General features: G+C 43.9%; 2 protein-coding genes across 4 annotated transcripts in view; one reads left to right on the top strand and one right to left on the bottom strand.

Annotated features, from left to right (window-relative positions):
• The window catches only part of PLEKHA8 (pleckstrin homology domain containing A8), a 31,229-nt gene extending 25,361 nt beyond the window's left edge, over positions 1–5,868 (bottom strand). For all 3 annotated transcript variants that reach the window (XM_041411539.1, XM_041411540.1, XM_041411541.1), the window contains exon 1: positions 5,747–5,868. In XM_041411539.1, coding sequence (XP_041267473.1) covers positions 5,747–5,786 — 40 coding nt within the window. In that variant the 5' untranslated portion in view covers positions 5,787–5,868. The remainder of the gene's footprint in view (positions 1–5,746) is intronic.
• A 448-nt stretch (positions 5,869–6,316) lies between these two features.
• On the top strand, positions 6,317–14,004 carry FKBP14 (FKBP prolyl isomerase 14). Its single transcript, XM_041411590.1, has 4 exons — positions 6,317–6,625; positions 9,348–9,499; positions 12,156–12,283; positions 13,585–14,004. Exons 1-4 carry the CDS (start codon positions 6,417–6,419, stop codon positions 13,741–13,743), a joined length of 648 nt encoding a protein of 215 aa, XP_041267524.1. The 5' UTR covers positions 6,317–6,416; the 3' UTR covers positions 13,744–14,004.
• The last annotated feature ends 2,179 nt before the right edge of the window (positions 14,005–16,183 follow it).

Genomic DNA, 16,183 nt, shown 5'->3' with positions numbered 1-16,183 from the left:
CACAGGAATCAATGCAAAAAGCCCCTAAAGGTAATGAAGATCAAAGATCTAGCACCTAAACAACAGTATCATTTCTGAAAGCACTCGCTTGAGGGACACTAGAGGTTCAAGTGAAGGAAGCAACAGCTGGAACAGGCTCTAACACAATGACCTTCTCCCAAACGACTTTTCTCACAGGGATTCCATGAAGTCCATTTTTGTTTCAGTCATAACTGTTAGGGCAATGTCAGCAGCATTGAAAGAGCATCCTGTCATCACAGGGCAACTGGGTTTGTCTGCAAACGATTTTACGGCAGTGACCAGCCAAGGCACAGAGAGCACAATGTACCAGTCAGGCATTTTTGAAGGGGACAAAGTGAAAGGATGAAGGGCAGAGAGGGGATCATGGTGAAGGCAGAAGTTCAGTAACACAGGCCCTCTGCTCAGACACTAATTCAAGTAATACAAAGCTCCTGGGAGTTTTCCTTCTCTGTTTACACTTCCCAACCCCAGCAAACCAGCTGCTCCTCTCTCTGACCCCTGGGGTGGTTATGAGGCCAGACTAAGTTAACACACTGAATTTATGTAAGAACACACAGATACCACATGATGGTATCTCTTCACCATCAGTCTACCACACCTTTGGTTTCTGTCCTACCCAGTCACTTCCTGTGATCACTTACTCACTTCAGTGCAGAGGGACTGAATGCAGAGGCACCGGTACTGCAGCATACCTGGCAGGGAATGCTGCGCCATGGAGGCTCTGCAGCACTGCTCTAACACTTACAGAGGATACAGGGGACACCGATTTCCATTCCTGCAGCCTCATCAAACTTTGCTACTGTGAGCACATTACATAATTCCAAAAAGGCTGGACAAAAGCAAGGTTGCTGCACAAAGAAATACAGAAGGAAAGGGAAGAAAATAATGAGAAAGTCAAATCACACAAAGACAACTAAGCAAAATCCAAAGAGAATTAACTAATCAGTCCCTGAAGTATACTACATGAAAAGTCTCATCCAGCCAGAACTGGCTGAGAGTCTAAACTCTGAACTGGCATTCATCTAAACCAACACCTGGATCCTGAGAGCAGCCACAGCCAGTAATAGAAGGCAGACCACTGCCCTGAAGGCAACAGAAACCTCAGCTGTCTAGGTCCACCTCCACAAAAAACAGACTTCTAATTTTATACAATCAGAACTTGGACTATACCCAGAGGCTAAAATTAAAGGGGACATTATAAAAGGCTTTTTAGAACCAAGTCTTTATCTAAGTGTGAAGTTTTTGATTAATTCCTCCATGTCTGGAAACGGAGGAGCTTATTTCCAGAGCTTGCTATCAGCTGGAAGAGTATGTGTCTCTCATTCCAAAAGGTCAGATTTCTTAAACTCCCAAAACAAAGACTTGCTTTAAGTAATATCATGTGCATCCAGATACAAGATACAAGAACAATGCTTTTTCTCATTTTCTTGAGCTCTACCCCCAAGTTTATTATGGAACTCTGAATCATTAGAGACAAGAGCAATTTAAAGTTTTATGTGAAAGCTGAAATATACTGCTTGATGTTGGCTCTTGGTTTATCTTGGGATAAATTGAAAAGAATCCAAAGTACAACAATAAACTGAGAGGGGATGATTACATACACGTAGATGGGGAGAGCTAACTGAAGTATGTGGCATGATGCAGCGTCATTGGTGATGGCATGAAGGTGAGTCTGTCATGCCTTGAGGAAGATTAATTACTTAGGGTTAGAATTACTCAGCACAAATAAGAAAGTGAATATTTAAATATCAGGAACTCAGCTTTGTAAAGGAAAGTGATCAAAGCCATTTTACAGAACATCTAACAAATACCAGGCAAGCCAGTGGAATCAGTCATCATTTTCATGTAATGATGAACCCCACAGCCAAGAGCTGATCCACACCATCTCTTCCAGAGTTAGCAGCAATCCTGCCTGTGGCCAGCAATTCCAAGTAGAGTGTGTGCCTACATCAAAGATCTGAACTGAACTGAATTTCAGCAGAAAGAAAAAAATCAACTTAGAAGTGGCAAGTTCTCACACACACCACTGAAGGGAGGTATTCCCCAACTCCATGCTGCTTCCCAGTAACAGCTTACTCATTCTATAAACCTGATGAGAAAAAAAAAACATCTATGCCTTTCACAAGGCAAACTCCAAACACTAAATCAATTTCTTTTATTAATCAGAAGTTGTGCTCAACAAAGAGCATGCATTGCAGGTAAAGTTCAGTCAGAGAGTCCCATGGGAGGCAGTTTCCAAGCAGCCAAGAGCAGCTCAGCTCCGCTCTGTCCTTTCTTTATCCTGCCAGCAGCATTCCCCAGCTGGAGATCAGTCACGCTATGATACTGCAGCCAGGATCTGCCTTTGATGCTGCCCACACCACAATGGTTTGTGCTCAGCCAGGACTGCAGGCAGTGGCAGCACAACACACCGAGGAGCTATAGGGAGGGCACGCGGTGGCACTTTTATCATCCCAACTGCTTACTACAGTAAGAGGTACTGAAACAATAGTTACACACCCAGCCCCCACCAAGCAAAGCTAACATCAGATAGAGACTTTTGGCAAAGGATGAAATCTAGGAATTTTTCAAGATCATGTTACATGCTTTGACTACAAGCTCAGCTGAGGCCAACTTACATGCCTGCATGATTTAAGTCACCCTGCTCTGGGTTTTGAGGATTAATAATTTGAAGTTTGCAGATGCATTATATATACATCTGCACAAGGAAAAAGTGCTGTCTCACTTTATATGACGATAATTCTGCTTGCAAAGTTCCCTGCTCTCTTAAGGTTTTAACCAATTTAGTGGGGGAATAGACAAGAGAAACCAAAAGACACACACTGCAAACAAAAGATCCAAACAGATTTTCATAGGCTAGAACTTTGTGAATGCATATCTGATCCAAAGATGACACACTTCACTTGAACTTAAACAAAAGTAACACACTGAGAAATCGCTACCTGGTGGTGGCTATTGCATTAGGGGACAGAAAAACTCTAAAAATCTCAGTTTTCTTTTCTCAAGAGATTTCCAAGTTAGCACTGGAAACCCTGCATAAAGAAACCATAATGTGAGTGCAGGATCAAGAGCAGAGGAAAAACCCTACCTCCAAGCAGAAACCAGGTAATACTGATTTCATTTATTCTAATCTATATAAAGCAAACAAGTGTATTTATTACAAAGAAGATAACTTGTTTAAACAGTAAGGCAAACTGATCTGGCTTTCAATTGGTGGCAATCATGGTGAGCTTTCTTTGCCCTTTACCCACAGCAAACCAAACTCGTTTCCTATTTCTGAAACGTTCCTGCTGTCAATAACTATGTAATTTGCAACACAGATCTAGCTCTGGGTCTAAGAGCTGGGAGGAAATGGGTTGATGTGGACTTGACCTCTCATGATGGCAATGACATAAGATATTACGAAATCAAAATTCCCAGAAAAGACTCAATTACCAACAAACTCGCATCAGCTCCTCTCTCACAGCAAGAAGGAAAAGCCGTTCTTTTCTGCAGTTTTATGCTTGTTCTTTTTTGAATGTTCTATCTCTTCTCTGACTCTGAGGGATCCTCCTCATTCTGAGGTAGATTGGCACTGTGTTATTAGCACAGGCACACACCAACACAGAGGGATGACACACAATTTCCCCACTTTTTGCATGCATCGTTTACAGTGTACCGTGCCTGATTCATCAACCTTGAGCAACAGGAAAAGCATACTGGGGGCAGAAAACTGGCAGAAATGCTGTTCTGGATGACCTGTTGAACCTTCTTATTTCCCTTAATCCCTGAAAGGAGGTTTTCCTGTCTCTTACTCTCCAGCTCTTTGTTATTGCTACAAAGATCGCCACATTCCAGAATGAATTTTTTTCTTTTTTTTTTTTGCATCTCTGCATAAATTGCAAACTTAATGGTTTCAAGGCAGGAAGTCTTCATTTTACAGAAAAAGAAAGCACTAGTATGTACAGACAGCTTGCAGAACAGCAAATTTACTGTTCTCAAACACACCATGGGCCTTCTACAACCTAACAAAAGGCATAGGGTGACGCTGACCACGACACTCACTAGAAGAGTCAAGTTTCAACCAAGAAATCAGAAGGATGCTTCAATCTTCCATCACAGATTTTCTCTGTGCTGACAGCAAAACCTCTCCTAGTTTTCAGCCAGTACAAATCGTACATATGCAAGGAAAAGTTTCCTTCAGTCTGCATTCACTTGACTGAGATTTGCAAAGTATTTGAATGGCCTTCTTCATGAAGGGCCATTCGATTGGAAGTGCTTATCAATGTGGCTAGCAAAAGAAAACTTAATTTTGATGAAAACAGAATACTTCTTAGTCTTCATCTTACCATCAAAACAGAAGACCAGCTGATCCTACCACAGGCACACTCAGGCACTAAAAATGTCAAATGCCAGTCAGTTATCTACAACATGCATTGTTTCTCGCAGACACACATTCCCAGGTCTCATGGCATGAAACCAAGCACGAGGGTTCCAGACACACCCCAGCATCTCAGCAATGCAAAGAAAAACACGTAAAACTTTCGATCAGCTGAACCATAGGTGGTGTTAGTATGGGGAAAGGACTAGCATCACTCCCACAGTTCTGCAATTGACATGAAAAAGGCAAGCATGGCTGCTCCTACTGCCTCTTCATAATTCAAGAGCATTCACAAATAATTAACAACAAAAGAAAAAAATCCACGTCTGTTCACTGAGACCGGACAAATTTCGATTGTCATCTCAGAACACCTATTGCCTAAAGGGGAAAAGTCACAGCAATCTTCTAGCACAACAATAAATCCAGCCTCGTGCTGCTGCTGCCCTCCCCATCCCTACCACACGAATTCAACACTCGCTTGTGCTTCAGCTTTTTCTTTGTTTAATTCTGGTATCCTACACTTTCCCAGCTAACCAGAGCGCTGCAGCTGTTCAAGCCTCTCGGGAAAAAAGTCAAGCAAGGCGGCAGCCCTTGTACGCTCACACTGCTGAGCAACACTCGCACCTGGCAATGTCAAGGTGCTCGTGGTTACTTCTCTCTGACCTTCAAGTTTCCAAACTGTTCCCACAAACCGCAGAGGGGTTTGCACCTGGCAAGACCCCATCCACAACCCCAAACCACACGGCTCCGCCCCACCTGACTCGAAGGCGTCCGGCATCCATCCCACGGGAACACAGGGGGCTTCTGACCCCACCACCTTTAACCTCTGCTGAGCAAACCCTGGCCACACACGGCTGCTTCCAACCTGCCGTGACAATCAAGCCTTCCGTGGCACCGGAACACCCGAAAAATTTAAATGTGGGCCTAGAGCTAGCCGGACAACCCCCCTCCACCTTTTTTCCTGCCTTTGTGGTTTTTTGCGTGCCTTCTCATCCGAACCCCCCAGGTGAGACTGAATGGCAACAGTTTTTCTCCCAGGTCTGGGAATGCCCCAAATCCTCGCTAAAAGTTCCGCGGGGGTGCGCGGAGAACGGGGAAGTTCGCTGCTGGAGCTGTGACCCAGAGCATCCAAACTACCCAAACCCCAACCCACGACCCCGGACGGGCGCTGGCACCGGGATAAACGCCGGGCAGTGAGGATAAGGCAGCGCCGGGGCTGCTCCCCTGCATGGCGGGGTCAAGGGGCAGCGCTAACCCGCACCCAGCAAGCGCAGTGAATATATACATGTATGTACTTGTATAAATACATCTAGGAGGAGATGACGGCGCCCGTCCCGCAAAGGCTGAGCGCTGGCAGGAACTCACCGCTCAGGTAGTTGGTCCACTTGTACAGGACCCCCTCCATGCCGGCCGGCCCCCGGCCCCATGCAGCGCGGCCGCCCCCCGGCGGGGTCACGCCGCCCGCCGCCCGCGCTCCGCGCCCCCCGCCGCCGCCGCCGCCGCCACGCTCTCAGCGCAGGGAGCGCCGCAGCCGCCCAGCCACGGCACGTCCCCGCGGCACTACGTCAGCGCAACCCGCGCTGTGAATCGGGGCTCGCGTGACAGGCGGGAGTGAGAGGCGGGCGGAGGGGGCAGGAGCGGAATGCCCAGAGCAGGTGGCCTCTCGCGGCCAATCGGAACTCGCCCTCGCTGCCGCCACCGCCCAATCAACGGCCGGCAGCGGCCGGCTCTATTGTGCGCGCGCTCCGCGGGGCTGCCCCGCTCCTCGGCGCTCCTGGAGCGCCCGGTCCGCCCACCCCACCTCTGCTGCTCGGGCCTGCCGATTGGATGAGCTGAGAGACGGACAGGGGCGCACCCCAATGGGCGACAGCTCTCCCTGAGCTCACCCTGCGCGGAGCCAATCAGCGAGCGCGGCGCCGGTGCCGGGCCGTCGGGAGCCGGGGCTGGCGGCCGTGCGCGCCGCTGCCACGTCGGACGGGCCGGCCGGGCTCGGGGCGCGGGATGGCGGCACGCTGAGAGCAGCCAGGCGGCGGCGATGGCGGCGGGGCTGCTGCTGCTCTGCTCCGCCCTGCTGTGCGCCGCGCTGGGCTGCGCGGGCGCGGCGCTGATCCCCCCCGCGGCCGACGTGAAGGTGGAGGTGCTGCACAAGCCTTTCCTCTGCCACAGGAGGACCAAGTGGGGGGACATGATGCTGGTTCACTACGAGGGCTACTTGGAGAGGGACGGCTCCATGTTTCACTCGACGTAAGTGAGCGGCGCGTCTTCTCCGGGCGAGCTGCTGGCTGAGCTTGAGTGGGGAAATATACATGTACATACACACGCACACATATATATACATATGTGTGTATGTGTGTGTGTATATATATGTGTGTGTGTGTACATATGTATATATATACGTGTGTATATTGTCTGTATATATATCTGTAAATATATATATATATATATATATATATCTGTATATAAAATAGGATGGTAGAATGCCTAGAGTTGGACGTGACCTTAAAGATTCCTTCACTAGATCAGGTTGCTCCGAGCAGCCCCACCCGACGCGCCTTTGAACGCTGCCCAGGTTGCTCAGAGCCCCATCCAGCCTGGCTGTGAACACCTCCAGGAATGGCTTGTGAACAGCTCCCTGGGCAGCCTGTTCCAGTGGCTCACCACCCTCAGAGTAAAGAACTTCTTTCTAGTATCTAATCTGAGCCTACTCTCGCTTTAAAGCCATCACCCTTTGTCCTGTCACTACACGCCCTTTTAAATTGTCTCTCTCCATAATTTTTGTAGGCTCCCTTGAGGTACTGGAAAGGACAATTAGGTCACCCTGGAGCTTTCTCTTTACCAGGCTGAACAATCCCAGCTCTTTCAGGAGCGGCGCTGCTCCATCCCTCCAACAATTTGGTGCACCTTCTCTGGACTTGCTCCTTTATGTGTGTATATATATGTATTTATTTTAATATAGGTGATCTTTTCTGGTCATGCTTTCCTGAATCCAGGCCTCTCACAGGGGTCCACAATTCATCTGCAAATAGCTCTGTGAGGAGCATTTTGTCAGGGGCAAGTGGTTTTTTGTTTGGTTGTTTTTTTTTAACTCCTCCCTTCCCAAATGCTCAAAAGCAATGCATGAATGCCTTATTTATTTTGGGATAAAAGAGCTTAAATAACGCTGCATAAACTTGTCATTGGGGTCCCTCCCATTGCTACCTGTTCTCAGAAAGTTCTGTGTGAAGCAGTGTCTCAGAGTGCTGTACAAGATGAACACCAACAGGAAGGCCAGTCTCCTTTCCCAAGGTTTAAAATAAATCTTGCTTAGCATTTGTTTTATGGTCAGTCTGTAGGAAGCAGAGCCACGTAGCATTTTTTAAAAGATGGGGATGTTATGCATGGAGCACCTCTCCTGTGTGGAAAGGCTGAGAGAACTGGCACTGTTCAGCCTGGAAAAGAGAAGGCTTTGAGGTGACCTAATTGTGGCTTTCCACTACCTGAAGAAAGATGGAGAGAGACTTTTTGCAAGGGCATGTCGCGACAGAACAAGGGGGGATGGCTTCAAACTTAGAGTGGATTTAGATCAGGTTATTAGAAGGAATTTTTTTTTACTCTGAGGATAGTGAGACACTGGAACAGGCTGCCCAGGGAAGTTGCTGACAACCTGGAGGTGTTCCATGCCGGCTTGGATGGGGCTCTGAGAACCCGGTCTAGGTGAAGGTGTCCCGGCCCATGGCACAGGGGGCTGGAACTGGATGATCTTTAAAGTCCCTTCCAATCCAAACCATTCTGTGATTCTGTGATTGAGGTGCAGGTTTTGGCATTTGATCTCAGCGGTTTAATAGGTCTTGTGCTATGCATAAATTTCTGTTTGATTCCTAAAGCAAACTATTCGTTAAAAAAAAAAAAAAGTTACACGTGTCCTTCCACCAGCGGCAGCACAATCACAGCTTTTCATTATTCTTTACCTGCCCTCGACCGGACAAGTCAACATACCAGAGCCACAGAAATGCAAATAGGAGGAAGAGCCAGAAATTCGAGGGAGTCTGCTAAGAGCCTGCAAGGACTTGCTAATGCTGGATGTCCTGTAAAACATCAACGAAGTGTTAATAGTGGGAGACAGCAAATTCAAGTCTCTGCCCGCTGCCTGAAGGCTACTTTTGTATATGAAATAAAAAAAAAAAAAAGACAGTTTTGCATGTTTATGCTCTTGCAGACGATTCAACTAAAATCTCACTAATTTTCTCTTCTAGTTAACCTGCCTCTTTAAAAGGACTTCTAGTGACACACTAAAGTTTTTGCTGCTGACTAACTTCTGTAAGTGTTCTGTTTTCTTCTTAAACATCTCTCCTGCATGACTAGTAAATAGAGCTTTCAAATTCCTTGTCTGTTAGTAGAGTGAAAGTAGTCCGGGTTGTACCATCTGGTTAAATCAGAAAAGGGTCTTGTCTCCCAAATCTAAAGTTGAATGTTTTGCATGCAGTTGTTTCTGTTTTTTCCTAGACTGTTATGTAGTTGCTTTGTTGGTTTCCCACCCCCCCCCTCAAATGGCTTCTTTTGAAAGAGATGAGACTGTTGCTTCTGAGCATGTTAAAATGTATATTGCTATGATAACCATGGTGGTCTGTGATTTGCAATTTACAATGGCCTTGACTGTAGATTTTTAAGAAAATGCCTTTTCTGGTCTGATCAGTTTCCAAGTGGAAGTAGGTGGTCAGGGAAGTCGAGGTGGAGATCTGGGTTGGTTAGTGTTGTCATACACACACGAGGTAAATGTTGTTTTATTTCTTTCCACTTCCCAAAGAACCTTGTCATGCAAAGTATAAGTTTTACAGGCTTTGAAAGTGTAGGTCTTTCACTGAAGAGGTGTCAAGGTGCTGAATGGTGCTGTGTTTTTAACTGTATATCTACATCGTGAGCATATTCCATTGGCCCTTTGTGGACCTTGACGTTTAAATACAAAGTGTTTTATTCCTTTCTTTTCCAGTCACAAGCACAACAATGGTCAACCTATGTGGTTTACACTTGGCATAAGGGAAGCTCTCAAAGGCTGGGACAGAGGGTTGAAGGACATGTGTGTGGGAGAGAAGCGGAAGCTGACTATTCCACCAGCCCTTGCTTATGGAAAAGAAGGGAAAGGTAAAACATGTGAAGCACTCCCCTTGCTCCAATTGTTTCTAAACTCTGTGTTTTTCTGTTATTCTTGGCCTAAGAGGTTAGCAAGCTTTCAAGCTTTCCAGGTTGATTCTGTTAAAGAAGAAGAATGGAGGGAGTCAAGTGCTCTTTCTCATAAATTTGTTTCCTGCAGTAATATCTGTTAAGTGGCTGTGTGGTGAATGCAGGAAAAAAACCCAGAAACTGATGGTACCTGCTGTGCTGTATGTTCTGAGTGTCTTTTCTGTTAGTGCTGTGCTCAACAGTGCCCTGCTTTTTCTTTTTTTTTTTTTATTTAGTTTGGTTTTTTTTCCTCCCTTCTTTTACAGTCAAGTGGAGGTGGTTGCTTAGGTAACAGTTGGCTTTTTGGCTGTTGGATCTGTTTTTGTGGCAATACTTCACGAATGTGCCATGTGCAAAACTCATTCTTGCTTTCAGGTTTCTTTTAGACCCCTAAGAAACTCCCTGTACTGCTGCCCAACCAGATCTTAGTAAGAAGTAAGAAGTCACTGTTTATTTCTCCATATAGGGACATTAATTATTTTCCTCTTACAGCTATTTTCTGTTTGGGCAGTGGTCCCTGTTATCCACAGTAAGATGTGCATGGGCAGTCGCATTGTCACCTACTGAAAATGCACTGACTGCTGTGCAGACAGATATAAACATCTCAACCTGTCTGCTACTGAGGGTGTTCAGGGCTTTTCCTTTCAAATATTTCCAGATTCCTTTAACAGGATGGCGAGATTTGGAATGTGCAGTTAAGCGAGTGACAGCTTGAATGGTTCTACTTCTGCTTTATGGGATTTGTTTTAGTTAACTTTTTTTTGAGCAATTACCATGAGTATTTATGTCATGACAAGAGTTGCAACAAATGACCTACAGTAGTGGAAGGTTCCAAAGCAGAAAGGATAAATGTCTAGAAACATGCAGGCCATCCTGCTGATGTTCTCTCCCATCACTACGAGACTGTTTTGGGAATGAGGACTGTTTGCATTTCTGTGCCTTCTGACAAGTAGGGCTGCACACGGGCTTAGGACTCCATACTACCTCCTGCCAGGTAGTATTCATTCTTACAGCACATTTCATACTCTCCTTTATTAAATGTACCTGCTCAGCACATATTTTTCTAGAAGCCCTGGTTTACAGTTCAAGATACAGTATTAGAAGTAATCATGTTTCTTTGTGGTTGTCATTTAGTCTTTATGCAGAGCTCAGCTGTAATTTTTCCACAAAAATATGTGAAGCGTTGCAGTGCTCATGTAGTTATCACAGGCCTAATTGTTTGATTAATATGTAGAGCACTGTAGTTGTTCTTCAAAGACTTGCAAGCTTCACCTCTGTGTTTACTGCAAGAAGGTTAAACAGCTAAACACTGCTAACTGCTGTAAGAAATTATTTGCTGTAGGAAGACTTTGAAGTATTTGAGCATAATTATGTTGCTGTTTTCAAGTGATGCCCTTGAAGATGGAATTACTTAATTTTCTTCATACTTTCATCCAAATGCACATAATTTCACTAGCCTCCCACCTTGGTTGCTGTCTGACTCATCATTTGAGTCAGATGCCTTTTTCTGTACAACTCAAAAAAATTACCTGTGTTCCAAACCCTGAACAGGGCACTGTGCCCTGTATTTCCAGAAGATTCTGCACTTTTATTCATCCCAGAAATCTCCAAGCCTGTTTGTTGTTGCAGTTAAATTAACACCATATTTCCAAAGTGGTAGATATGGATTATTTTTCCCTGTCTTCTCAAGGCACAGAAATATTTTTTGGGCTACTGCCATCCAATATAGGGATATATTTGGTCCTATTCAACCTGTCTCTGTATAAAGGAGCAAAGCGATGTGCTGAAAGGTCTTTGACAGTAGCTTCAGCCATCAGCATGAGAGCATATCACATCTCTGTCAAAGCCAGTGCCTGATAAACTGATATCCTTGAGGTGTGGTGGCATGGGGGAGTGCTCTGTGGCACTATTAGGAAGTTACCAGTCTGTTCACCTACATCAAAAATGATGTTGTGATAACACAGGCCTTGTGATCAGGTTTGGGTACTTGGTTTCTGCTGTGTGTGGAAACAGCTCGGTGCTTTGTGCCCTGAGTCCAGAGACTGCTGTGGGAGACCAGCATCGTCCCTGGCCTTCTTTCCCTGCAAAAGAGTTTTTCCAGGGGCAGAACAGCAGATACAAGGTATCAGCTGGCAGTAGAAAGGAATTTGGGGACTGATGGGACATCCGGAGGACTAAATTCTCCCTTCCTGCTGCCCTGTACATTAGTCTTGGCTCTAGCCTGTCTCCTTCACTGTTTTCCAGTTTATCTGGCTCTGGCCATGAAAGAAAAAAATTCAAGAACATTGTTTGATAAACTTGTCATGGTAATTGCTGAATAAGAGCTTGTATTAGCACCTGCTAGTCTCCAACAAAATCAGTTGCATCTAAAGTTACATTTATGCAGTAAGGGCTGCTCAGAGTCCAGGCTGCAGGGTGAAATGGTTGTGGTGATCACTGTTACAGATACTTGTCCTTACCAGTTCAAATGCAGGATGCTTTGAAATGACTAGGCTTGCTGGAACATTGCTCTGACACATGTGGCTTTTGTATGGCATTGAGTATATAGTTGGTTTTAACTTTTCTCCATTTTGGGCAGGAAAAATTCCACCTGAGAGCACACTGATTTTCAACATTGACCTTCTGGAAATTAGAAATGGACCAAGGTCTCATGAGTCATTCCAAGAGATGGATCTTAATGATGACTGGAAACTATCCAAGCAAGAGGTGAGTGGGTTATCCTTCTCTTGTGAGCAAATCTAACAGGATGGGAGAGTGGGAAAGAATGCACATCTGTGCTGCACTGCTCTGAGCTTTGCATCCTAGTGAAAATTCTGGACTGGAGGTTCAAAAGGAGCCTTGGTAAGCTGAGGATAAACATGTGACTCGTGTGCTGCACGCTTGTGGAAGACTTGGATAAAGTAAAGCATCTTAGAAATAAAACCAGAATTAAGGGCTTTTTGGATTTTAATTGCTGATTTATTAATAAACTGGGATTTCTCCTGCTGTAGGGCAATCCTATTTCATAGCTTTCACTCTATGAAGGACTTGCATTCAGCACTATTCACCATCTGTTTGGCTCTCATTTTCAAACTTCTGCTTTTTCAGCAAAAGTGATCCATGAGAAGCTAGTATAAGCCACTGAGTTCTTTTTGATTTGGTTCTGGTACCAGTTTACCAAGCTCAGAAGGTTAATTAATAATTTGTATGCATCAGACAGTTAGTGTGTATAATGTCTGCATATTAGGAATGTAAGCAATAACCTTAACAGATCCCAGAGACTGAAGTGACTAAAACAGACCTGAAACATGACCCATGGTTCTTATACAAGTGGCATCTGTTTAATAGATGAATATGTTGGTATTGTAATTTTTGTAAAAGGCTCTGCGATTCAGAACACTTTGCATCTCCATAGTTAAACCTTAAAAACTTATTAAAAGCAATCTGAAGTTGTTGAAAACACTGCTTACCATTACTATCTACCTCAATGTAAGTAAGTGTTCCAGTGGTCTGTTTAAGGATGAAGACCCAAGGCAGGTTTTAAAAATTTTGAGACATCTAGAAATCTTTTAATGTATTTTCCATTGAAGCAGCAAACATTGAGATTGCGGACAGATTTCTGTATATATCTGGGATGGCTGTTTATGTGTACTGGGTTGCTAGAGTGCTAAAATGTGGAAAAGCTGTCTCTAACCAATTGGAAGCTAATAATTTTTGCCCAGCTATTTTTGCTTTACTGTATAGACATCAGAAGACAGGCTGTCCTGACTTATTTTTTGAGTCAGATACCATAAAGGTATGGCAACAGCTTTGCTAGTTTTACTGTCATTTCTATCACTAAAGACCCTTCATTCAAAGAGAGTGCAGAATCAGTTAGACAAGTATTATTCTGGCAGTGGCATAGGAAGGGAGGTATCTGTTATTTAATATCACCATCCTGAGTGCAGCATCCCTCTGTTATGCTGCAGTAATCAACTCTTTCATAAGCCTGAAAACTAAAATGTTCATTGTCACCTTTTGTCTAACAGGTGAAAATTTACTTGAAGAAAGAATTTGAAAAGCATGGAGCAGTGGTAAATGACACCCAGCATGATGCTTTGGTTGAAGACATATTTGATAAAGAGGATGAAGACAGTGACGGGTTTATATCTGCAAGGGAATTCACGTACAAGCATGATGAGCTGTAGAAAGAAAAGAGTAATTTTTTTTGACACAAATAGCAGTGACTTAGACTGTCTGGTTCTCGTGTCATCTTAATTCTGTGTTTCGGAATTGACAATTGCTGTTGGCAAAGAAACACTTTGTTTATATAAAAGAGAATTTCTGTTCATTATGTACAAATGTTTTAAAGTATTTTAAAGTGTGAAAATGTATCTCCTCTGATACAGCGAAGACTTGCACATCAGTGTTTTTGAAGTTTTGTATTAAATTATTTTTCAGAAATGAAACAAACTTTCCATTTATCATTCATTATGAAAATCAAAATCCAGTTCAGTGATTTGTTTGTGTGCCAAGGTCACTTTCAGCAGCTACCTTACGTATTACTTGTAGTCTGTGGCTTAATTACTTGACCTTCCTTCTTGAGTGTCACTGCTTGAAAAGCAGTTCGCTGACCTTGGGTTTTTTTGCTGCAGATTTTTAAAAGACCTAGTAGAAGGCATCAGCATCTATATGGCTGAGAAACTGATACAAAGCTGAAGGAGAAGAATGACTTATCATGTGCTGATTTTGCCCTTCTAAGGGGAGAGTGTTACCACCCATGCCAGTAATTGTCTGCGTTTTTTGTTAAATTTTGTGAATGTAGCAGGAGTTAAATTTCAGACTTGCCAGCAACATTCTAGGAAACAACTGTAGTTTGGAAAGCAGCAAGTTGTGCTGCAGTGCCGAGGTGGTCAATGTACACACACATTTGTTTTGAAACTCAGACTTGACATTCATCAGAAAAGCTCATACTTTTCTCTCACAGTTTGAGGGGGATCTTGAGCAGAATGTAACAAGTCTGAAGTTTTTCCTCTTTGCAGAAGAGACAGAGTGTTCTGACCGGAGGATCAGTATGGTCTGAAGAACAGTTTCCTTTGGCTTGTCTGCTTTGCAGCTGTGTGAGTTGCAGAACTTGTTTTGTTGCCCCTTTGCAGCATTTTTCACAAGTAGCATGCAAGTGATATGAATTTTAAACAAAAAAATGAATTTTTAGAAAAAAAGAGGTGTTGAGGTAAGTGTTATGGTGCTGTGTCTTTACAGAGGTGGAGATCATTAGGATTTCAAACACAAAATTGGAGTTGAAAGAACTTTTTGGCAAATAAATATTTTGCAATTGTCCATGGTTTCTTAAATAAGAGGGCACGGTATCTCAGGGACATAATTTATCCTGACGTGGGTATATGAACCTAACCTATGGGTCTGTGAACACAGTATTGTGCTTGCAAATTGTTGCCCAAAGCTGTGTAAGGATGCAAAGCAAATCCAGTTGTATGAGAGTGAGATTGCTGCATTGCACTAACCCTTATGTACTGCAAACTGTGTTCAGGGCTCTCAGTGCTGTAGGTGTGTTAGAATTTCCCTGCCATCTAGTGTTGCAACTGAGGATTAGAGGACTGCTTCACTGAACTGAGCTCAGCTGCAGAGGGGCATTTAGAGAGGCCTGTCAATAGTGGCAACTGGAGGGAAAAGAAAAGTTCTGCGGGTATGCAATGCTGAGCTGCTCTGTTTTGGTTTTCTTTTGGCATCTGACATTTTGTGGGTGATGTTCTAAGTGATAGGAATTGCAACCATGTATTTTGTTTTCAGTAACCTTAGGTCTTTTTCCTCAGTGATGCCATCTGCTTTTCTTGAACCCTATACAACTTTTACTTACAATGCTATGAGTTTTAGTAAAATAGTGTAGGAAAATGTTTCCCTTTTGTTTTAGGCTCATTTCCTGTCTTTATTCTTTTATTGTGAAAAAATAATGAATAGTCACTACCTATTTAGCTGTTCTTACTGGTCATAGTTCTGCATATTTATTTTTTTTTTCTCATTACTCACAAAAAATCAAGCTTGCCTGACATCAGTTTGCCCAAGGCTGGTTGCATGTTCTGTGCTGGCTGTCTTGATTTCCCCTACAGTCAGCGGAGCACTGGCCTTGTGGGGGCAGCTCATTGCACATGTGTTTATCTTGTATTGAGATAGCTGCCTTACCAAATGGAGTCTTTCTCTGTTGACTGTGTGGGGAACCTAGACAATTACAGCCTAGGCCAAGGGAGGATAACAGGATATGAAGCTGATCTTTAAGCCAGTCTTGCCTAGATGTGGGGACTGACAGGTACCCAACCAACCGAAGGGGAAATACTGTGTGTGTGCTGCTGGGAAGAGCAGAACTGAGGCTTTCACTGGGTCTGAGAGGGTTTTAGATCATTGTTTGTAGTGTTTACTATGTTCTCAAAACATCTGGCTAGGGAATGAAAGCATAAAATCATGGAATAAAATTTGCCCATGTTACTGACCTCATACATTAAAAGTTAAGATTAAATAATGGGGTGCCAATATGTGACTCCAATAAGGGCCAATTGTTTCTTTTGTATTAAATAGGAGTTTATAGTCAGTGACTGCTGTGAAATGTACATAGGCATAATATTCTGCTTGGATTTT

This window comes from Onychostruthus taczanowskii, unplaced genomic scaffold (assembly GCF_017590055.1).
Source record: "Onychostruthus taczanowskii isolate IOZ18803 unplaced genomic scaffold, ASM1759005v1 scaffold36, whole genome shotgun sequence".
In the NCBI taxonomy this organism is placed as follows: domain Eukaryota; kingdom Metazoa; phylum Chordata; class Aves; order Passeriformes; family Passeridae; genus Onychostruthus; species Onychostruthus taczanowskii.
This window is presented reverse-complemented; position numbering and strand designations above follow the sequence as displayed.

Coding starts and splice junctions, on each gene's coding strand:
- FKBP14 (XM_041411590.1), top strand. CDS start 6,417: ATGGCGGCGGGGCTGCTGCTGCTCTGCTCCGCCCTGCTGTGCGCCGCG. Junction 6,626..9,347: donor GGCTCCATGTTTCACTCGAC/GTAAGTGAGCGG, acceptor TTTCTTTTCCAG/TCACAAGCACAACAATGGTC. Junction 12,284..13,584: donor GGAAACTATCCAAGCAAGAG/GTGAGTGGGTTA, acceptor TTTGTCTAACAG/GTGAAAATTTACTTGAAGAA.